Genomic DNA, 9,052 nt, shown 5'->3' with positions numbered 1-9,052 from the left:
CTATCACCTTAAATATTTTAGAATACAATGAAACAAAATGATAATTTAAAATACTAAAATCAAAAAATGAGTATTAAAAGTTAAATAGTGAATAAAGCTTCATGACATATTTAAAATTTGATTTAAGTCAAATTGGAGTTAACATTTAAAGCTAAAATTGATGAAAAATTTTATTAATACTTCGAGAATTCGATTATAATATCGTAAACTTTTGAAGTCTAATTTAATATATGAGACCAATTAACCCAAAATAAATGCCAAGCCCATCCAAAAATTCTAGTCTAATTAAATCATCAATGTTAAGCCTGGCCCATCCCACAAAGAATTGGTACAAATATTTTACCTTCTAAGCTCAGATTTTCCCGCAACAAAATCGACGATCACTGTAAGCTTGTAACCAGTAAAAAGCTTCACAATTTGATTCATCCGTTAATCCCTGATCGAAAATGCCTGCACCCATTCATCGTTTGCTCCTCCCCGCTACTCAAAAAACCCTCAAAAATCTCATTTATTCACCGCTCCCAGCTGTTTCATCCCTCAATTTCACGCACCCATCTCTATATCGCCGCCGCTTTTCGACGCCGTCCCCTCGACCCCCGGCCTCCCACTTCCTCCGACCCAGAACCCGAACACCACTCGAAACCCAATTTGAAACCTGGGTTCAAAAACTTAAACCCGGTTTCACCCCTTCCGACGTCGAATCAGCTTTACGAGCCCAACCCGATGCCGATCTCGCCCTCGATATCTTCCGTTGGACGGCTTTACAACGTGGGTACAAACACACCGATACCACCTACCTCACCATGATTAAACTCCTCATCTCCGCTAAACGTTACCGCCATGCCGAAACGTTGGTCGAGGAAGTTATAGCCGGTGCTTGCCCTATCAGCGTCCCTCTTTACAACGCCGTTATCCGTTTTTGCTGTGGTCGTAAGTTCCTTTTCAACCGAGCTTTTGATGTTTACAAGAAAATGCTGAAATCAGATGATTGTAAACCCACACTTGAGACATTTGCTATGTTGTTTAATTCATTGCTTAGAAGATTCAATAGACAAACTGTTTGTTATGTGTATTTACACTCTGTTCGGTCTTTAACTAAGCAAATGAAAGCTGTAGGGATTATTCCAGATACTTTCGTGTTGAATATGATAATTAAGGCTTATTCTAAGTGTTTAGATGTTGATGGAGCGATTCGGGTTTATCGCGAAATGGGGTTGTATGGATGTGAGCCAAATGCGTATACCTATGGTTATATTTTCAAGGGATTGTGTGAGAAAGGAAGGGTGTTGCAAGGGTTCGGGTTGTTTAAGGAAATGAGGGAGAAAGGGTTGGTGCCGAAAGGGAGTGCTTATATGATTCTGATTTGTAGTCTTGCAATGGAGCAAAGGCTTGATGATGCCGTTGATGTTGTTTATGATATGTTGGAGAATTCAATGGCGCCGGATTTATTGACTTATAAGACAGTATTGGAAGAGTTGTGTAGGGGAGGGAAGAGTAATGATGCTTTTGAATTGCTCGAGGAGTGGAAGAAGAGGGATTTGTCCATGGGCCAAAAGAATTATGGCATTTTGCTGAATGCCTTGCATTGTAAGAATTGAGAATGACTGGTCTCTATGGTCCAAAAACTAAGTAGTTCTTGTTTATATGATTCTGATTTGTAGCCTTGCAATGGAGCAAAGGCTTGATGATGCTATTGATATTGTTTATGATATGTTGGAACACTCAATGGCGCTGTATTTATTGACTTATAAGACCGTATTGGAAGAGTTGTGTAGTGAAGGGAAGAGTAATGATGCTTTTGAATTGCTCAAGGATTGGAAGAAGAGGGATTTGTCTATGGCCAAAAGAATTACCGCATTTTGATGAATACCTTGCATTGTAAGAATCAAGAATGAATTTTCTAAGCCAGTCTATATGGTCTGGAAACGAAGTAGTTCTTGCTGCCAATCAATCCAAAGAGGGATGCCTAATTGATTCATGTACTTTTGAGATCTATGTTAAAATGGTGGGTTGACATTGCTCTTGCATATTATCAACAATATGGCCTATTTGGTATTCCTCTATTCTTTTCCGATAGGAACAAAATTGGGTTCCCATCAGTAAACAGGTCTGAAAAGGTCCAGTTTCCTTGCAACCAGCTTCTCCCCCGGTCTTTATCATTACAATCATGGTTAGCCACGAGAAATCTCCAATGAAAAACAATAGGATGATAAAATGTCTTGCAGGTGTTTATATATTTCTCAGACGTTTCAGCTTCAACGAAAATGGTGTCATTGCACACAGCTTGTATACCTTCAACATTTCCTATAATTTTGTTTTAATTTATGGTTGTGACCCTCGGAACGAGCATCTATGTTTTTGCTGCATTTGGGGCATATGCTCATTGAACATGAATAGGATGAATTGAATTGAACTTTTTAGCAGTTTTTTCAATCAAAGTGGTGAACAAAATTTATAACGAACTCAATTAAATAGTAAGAACCCGGAAAATCATTTAGCATCTAAAATGAGTTTCAGCTGTGCTTTGAAGTTGGCTTCGACTCCAACTCTGCCGATTCTTTTCGCAATTGGTAAGTACTATTTTGTATGCCATCAATGTTTTCTTTCAATTTCACCATTTCTTGATCTTATCAACTTCTACCATTTTGTTTCATTACGTATATTCACCAGCGACTGCCGAGAAGTCAGCATTTTAAACAGTTCTACCTATTTTTGATTTTATGAACCATCAAAACCAGTTGATTTCTAATTCAACCTGCTCAGGTCTGATTCGGGTCCAACAATTTCGGGGCCCCGAGCAGGCTATAGAACAAAAAAAAAAAACTGGTTGGAGCCTGAGGGAAGTTTGTTCCTCATTTAAAAAAAAATCCTTTTATCTTTTACTTTGTTCACGATTTGTTGTTTATCTTGAGGACTAAATGGAGTATTTTCCCAATTTTCTAATTCAAGAAAAAGAAAGAACATTTGAGGTACGTGGTACACACGTGCAAAAGAAATGAGTATGTTGTGGAAAAATTGAGAAATATTAAGATTTTTTATTGGTTTAATTATGATTCTAGTCCCTCTATTATGCTATAATTGGGATTTAATCTCTTATTTTTAGTTATTATTTTTTATAATGGAAGGAATAGAGAGGACTTCTACTTTAATCGGCATAGTTTGGTCATATGCTCTTATAAAGTTATTAGTAAATTCAAATTAGTAATACTATTAATTGCTACCGTTAAAATAATTATATGAATTTAAAAAAAAATAGGTTTTGGGTGACAGCAAATTATTCAGATAGCCATCTAAGAATTAAAATTTTTATTTTAGACACTCAAAATAAAAGTTTGTAATTTCAGTATTAATATTATGTAGTTCGGTCATTTGATCACTTTAATGGCAAGCTAACGTGGTCGAATAACAAATTTAGCCTTTAACTTTTACATATTATATTGATTAGTTATTATTTTAAAAAATTAATTTTTAAAATTTTCAAAATTTTTTAAAATTTTAAATATATATATATAGAAATACATTAATATTTTAAAAAATATATAATAATAAAATTTAAATTTTATATTAATATTAATATTAATATTAATATTAAATAAAAAAGCCCTCCCTTCCCAGTACCTCTCCCCCTTTCACCGTCGGATCTCTCCCACCACGTCATTATTTATTTTTGAAAAAAATTATGTATTTTATATATTTTTTTAAAATTTTAAAATTATGATAAAGTTGAGAATATTTGTAAATTTTGAGAGCTAATTTTTTAAAATTATGATTAAATCATATAATATGTAAAAGTTGATGGTTAAATTTATTATTATACCAATTTATTTAAATATCACGTCAGCTTATTATTTATAATTTTAATGGGAGTGATAAAAATAATTATAGGTGTTTAAATTGCAACTTTTTATTTTGAGTCCCTAAAATGATTTTTTTTTTATAATTGAATGATTATCTGTGTAGTTTACCCAAATTTATTGTTACTTGAGTTGAACATAGTTGGATTTTCACATTGCTTTAATTGCATGATTGAATAACAATTAAAGAAAATTAAAATTGTAAAAAAGAAAGTTACAAAATGTGTAAACATCGAGATTCAATTTTTTTTAAATCAAGACTAAATTGACACAATATATAAATATTGAGGGTTAAATTTGTTATTATGTCAATTCTAAAAGTTGTCACTATTGTTAGGGACCAAAAAAAAAATTAAATGGTTAGGTGATTCAAAAGAAATACTAATAGTTAGGTAATTATTTTGTAATTTTTCATAGTTTGGTGATAAAAAAAGGCTTAATGACAAAATTGGCCACTAACGTTTACATGTTTTGTCAATATGGTCCTAATTGTATTTTTTAGCATTTTTTGGTCATCAACTTTTGTTTTTTTTTTTCAAACTATTTTTTCTAATAGATTTGATGAGAGTACCGTTAAAAAAATTAATGGGGATGATATGAAATATTTTTAATGAGATGTAATTTATTAGTTAGTAACACAATAAGATAATTACATGTGAAAAATAATAAAATAAATTATACATGAAATTAAAAAAATAATTCTTAATTTAAAGAAAATAAACGTAATTATCTAAAAAAGTGTTTCGAAATGAATGCATATATTTGTTTACATATAAATATTTTATTGGGTTATCTAAGTAATAAATTATATCTCATTAAAAATATTTTACATATAAAATTTCACATCATTTTTTTTAACGGTACTTTTATCAAATCTGTTAAAAAAATAATTTGAAAAAAAAATTGATGACTAGAAAAGGCTTAAGTTACAATAAAGATTATATTGACAAAATATATAAAAGTTAGTGGCTAAATTTATGATTAATTCTAAAAAAAAACTTTACTATAGTTTACCTTTTATATATTAGCATGACTTTTGATATAAGTTTAATTGCGGTTTGCATCCTTAGATTTTGAATTAGTCTTTAAATTAGAAAAACTTAATTAAGTCCTCAAAATATTGGTGTTGTATTAATTATGTAGTTCCATCCGTCTAACATCTGTTGAGTTGTCAGCGTCCAATCAATTTTTATCTAAAAAAACAAATAGATTAAAATTTAAAGTTTGAGGACCAAAATACTTCAAAAACAAATTATAAGGGACTAAATTTAGCATTCTGACTTATTATTAAAGTTAAAGACAGATGGCTAACGCCTAACGAAAAACCCTTGTTAGAAGCCTCTAGAACCCACCGTCTTTTTCTTTCTTGGTCTTACCTTAGTCTCTTCCCTTCGCATCTCAAAGCTTCCCATTCACACTCGGTTCTTCGTTTTTGACGAGCTAACTCACTCAGTCAGTTACTCGTTCTCTCTTTGGCTCACTCGCTCGATCTCTCTCTAGATTTTTCCGATTACAAATGGAGGATTTCGATATCCCGGCGGCGGAAGACATGATGAACGAAGATATGGATCTTCCCGACGACAGTCCCATTCTGAAAGTCGGAGAAGAGAAGGAGATCGGAAATCAAGGCTTGAAGAAGAAGCTTGTTAAGGAAGGTGAAGGTTGGGAGTATCCTGAAATCGGAGACGAAGTTGAAGGTATGAATAAATTATACTAATAAAAAGCTAAGAAAATGCGTTTTTTTTTAAATCAAGTTGTTTTGGATTCTGATTGTTTATAAATTGTTGCAGTTCATTATACGGGGACGTTGCTGGATGGAACACAGTTCGATTCAAGCCGTGATAGAGGCACTCCTTTTAAGTTCACTCTCGGTCAAGGTAAACGAATATAAGTCTTACTTCTGTTTTGAAATTTCGTGTAATTAATTTAATTTTCCGCTCTACATTGTATTTGATGGAAAAATGGCGAACTTAATCTTCTAAGTATAAGTTTGATTTTAGTTTTTTTTAACCTATTAGTTAAGCTTGTTTTGTTTCTTCTATTATTATTATTATTTTCTGAAAATGCATTTACAATTATGGAACTTATACTAAAAGTGGGATGAGGAGGTATTGAGATAAAACTTTAGCGTTCCTGCTTGCAGCTTGTATAACTTACAATGTGAATATATTTTTGAACTTGTTTTATTTGGAACTTAATGGAGGCATGTCTTTGAATCTTATTGATTTGTTTCTTGTTGATACAATGAGTTTTTTTTTGGGGGGGGGGTGTCTTGTGATGATAATATTGAGGGGCAAGAACTCTGTAAGTTCGAGATGTATTTGATGTGTTATATGAATGTTTTATTGTTAAGTTCCAGCTTAGTAGTGGACCTCTAGGTATCTTTTTGTTGAAGTGAAAAAATCTGGTGAAGTGGGGGTATGCCTTAATGTGGTATTTCGGCTTTTGTTTTAATGTTTGCAGGACAAGTTATTAAAGGATGGGATGAAGGTATTAAGACAATGAAGAAAGGTGAAAATGCCATCTTTACCATTCCCCCTGCACTTGCGTATGGCGAGTCTGGTTCACCACCGACCATTCCCCCCAATGCAACCCTCCAATTTGATGTTGAATTGTTATCTTGGACAAGTGTCAAGGATATTTGCAAAGATGGTGGGTTATTTAAAAAGATACTTATTGAAGGTGACAAATGGGAGAATCCAAAGGACCTTGATGAAGTGCTCGGTACGTATTGTAATATGTTCTGTCTTCATTTAGTTATTAATGATATTATAATCAAGAGGGGTGTCCATTTTGAGCTAGTGAGGTTTAATAATGGATTTTTATCTTGAACGCAGTTAACTATGAAGCTAAGCTCGAGGATGGCACAGCGGTGGCAAAAGCCGAAGGCGTAGAGTTCACTGTTAAGGATGGTTTGTATTATCTATGCTGTTGTTCTTCATCTTATTTCCCTCCTAGTATGTCACCTGTAATTCCTAAAATACCCCTGTGATTGGTTTTTCCTCTATGAACAGGTCTATTCTGTCCTGCTTTGGCAAGGGCTGTTAAGACAATGAAGAAGGGGGAGAAGGTACTTCTTACAGTGAAGCCACAGTGTAAGTTATTCTATCTATTCAATAACATGAATGTAAATATGTCAGTTCTTGTTTCTGATGTTTAACCCTATTTTTACTATGATAAAGATGGTTTCGGTGAGAAGGGGAAGCCAGCCACTGGTGCTGAAGGTGCAGTGCCTCCAAATGCCACACTCTTGATTACTTTAGAGTTGGTTTCATGGAAAACTGTGACTGAAGTAACTGATGACAAGAAGGTTATAAAGAAGATCTTGAAAGAAGGAGAGGGATATGAGCGCCCAAATGAGGGGGCTGTTGTCCAAGGTTGGTATTAAGTTATGAGAAGAAATTTCAACCTTCCCTATCCAAAACAATTTGATGTTGAATATATATCTTTTATGCATCTTTTTGCAGTGAAATTGATTGGGAAACTGCAAGATGGTACCATATTCTTGAAGAAGGGCCATAATGAAGGAGAAGAATTGTTTGAGTTCAAGTTAGATGAAGGTAACAGATGGTCCTCCCTCTCCCCCCCACCCCCTCCCCCCAAAAAAAAAAAAAGACACACAGTCTATTGACTTCATGATTTTAACTGAATTATGACTGCTTGAATTTTTGTTACAGAACAAGTCATTGAAGGTCTTGATAGAGCTGTGTTGAATATGAAAAAAGGTGAAGTAGCACTGTTGACTATTGCACCTGAGTATGCATTTGGGTCATCCGAGTCAAAGCAGGAGTTGGCTGTGGTACCGCTAAACTCTACTGTTTACTATGAAGTTGAGTTGGTATCATTTGTCAAGGTTAGTGCATCAGTATGCATGTTATGATTTAGTTTCTTTGTTGTGTAGCTGCAAATTATTTTCTTGGAAATTTGTTACAAGTGGTTTCCGCGAGCTGCTTTTTTTCAGGAAAAAGAATCATGGGATCTGAACACCCAAGAAAAAATTGAAGCTGCTGGTAAAAAGAAGGAAGAAGGAAATGTATTATTCAAGGCTGGCAAATATGTGAGAGCTTCTAAGAGATATGAGAAGGTATTTAGTGCAATGAGTGTGTTCCCTTGTAGAAGTTTCAGTTTCTACTTTCAATAGCCTCTCATTTATTGTTGTTTTTACGTGCAGGCTGTTAAGTATATTGATTATGATACTTCCTTTAGTGAAGAGGAGAAAAAGCAGTCCAAGGCGTTGAAGGTAGCTTGCAATCTGAACAATGCTGCTTGCAAATTGAAACTAAAGGACTACAAGCAGGCTGAGAAGTTGTGCACCAAGGTTAGAATACTCTTCATCGCAACAATCATGATTTCTTGATAGATATCATAATGATCTTAACTGTTCCGTTTCATCCACCGCAGGTTTTAGAATTAGAAAGTGCAAACGTGAAAGCACTGTATAGAAGGGCTCAAGCATACATCAATCTGGCAGATTTGGATTTGGCGGAGCTTGATATCAAGAAAGCTCTTGAGCTTGACCCCGATAATAGGTAATCGCCCAACAAGCTAATACACCCTTCTAGTGTCCCAAATCATGAACTCAACGTGCTTATTATTGTTTGATATCAGGGAGGTGAAGCTCGAATACAAAGCTTTGAAAGAGAAGATCAAGGAATATAACAAGAAGGAAGCCAAATTCTATGGCAACATGTTTGCCAAGATGAATAAAATGGATTCTGGGGATTCCAGTGTAAGTATACAATTGCCCATATAATTGAAGAATAATTATTTGGACTGTTTGTACAGGCATTGAACGTTGCCTATATAATTGAAGAATTATTATTTGGACTGGTTGTACAAGAATCTTTGATGGGTTTTTTTGTGATGATTCTTGCCGCTGATCTTGTCTTGATCTTATTGACCAGAAATCAGCTGCAAAGGAACCCGAACCAATGAGCATAGATAGCAAGGCATAGGTGGAGATGAAGCAAAGCTTGGAGACCTTAATCAATTAAAGTGAAGTTGATGATCCCTAGCCTTTTATGGTCTTTTAACTACGTTTGTTCTATTTGCAGGACAACTTATCTTTGACATAGAGAATTTGAGTTGTAATGGATTCGTTTCTATCTGAGGTTTGTTGACATTTTAAAAAAAAAAGATTTCTGTTTATTGGAGATTTATTTTCAATTAAGGGGTACTGCCCCAAAAGATTGAAAACT

At 34.0% G+C, this 9,052-nt stretch overlaps 2 protein-coding genes across 2 annotated transcripts; both read left to right on the top strand.

Moving 5' to 3' along the window:
* Window positions 1-351: 351 nt before the first annotated feature.
* LOC107953987 (pentatricopeptide repeat-containing protein At3g25210, mitochondrial) lies at window positions 352-2,418 on the top strand. Its single transcript, XM_016889436.2, has one exon. The coding sequence runs from the start codon at window positions 447-449 to the stop codon at window positions 1,596-1,598; it is 1,152 nt and encodes a 383-aa protein (XP_016744925.2). The 5' UTR covers window positions 352-446; the 3' UTR covers window positions 1,599-2,418.
* A 2,714-nt stretch (window positions 2,419-5,132) lies between these two features.
* LOC121232157 (peptidyl-prolyl cis-trans isomerase FKBP62) lies at window positions 5,133-9,052 on the top strand. Its single transcript, XM_041117640.1, has 13 exons — window positions 5,133-5,551; window positions 5,645-5,731; window positions 6,318-6,578; window positions 6,692-6,766; window positions 6,869-6,949; window positions 7,037-7,231; window positions 7,322-7,414; window positions 7,532-7,707; window positions 7,816-7,938; window positions 8,026-8,172; window positions 8,256-8,383; window positions 8,463-8,583; window positions 8,759-9,052. The coding sequence occupies exons 1-13, from the start codon at window positions 5,371-5,373 to the stop codon at window positions 8,807-8,809; spliced, it is 1,719 nt and encodes a 572-aa protein (XP_040973574.1). The 5' UTR covers window positions 5,133-5,370; the 3' UTR covers window positions 8,810-9,052.

The sequence above is a fragment of the Gossypium hirsutum genome, chromosome A07, assembly GCF_007990345.1.
Source record: "Gossypium hirsutum isolate 1008001.06 chromosome A07, Gossypium_hirsutum_v2.1, whole genome shotgun sequence".
In the NCBI taxonomy this organism is placed as follows: Eukaryota; Viridiplantae; Streptophyta; class Magnoliopsida; order Malvales; family Malvaceae; genus Gossypium; species Gossypium hirsutum.
The sequence above is the reverse complement of the archived record's forward strand: the minus strand, read 5'-3'. Positions and strand labels throughout refer to the sequence as shown.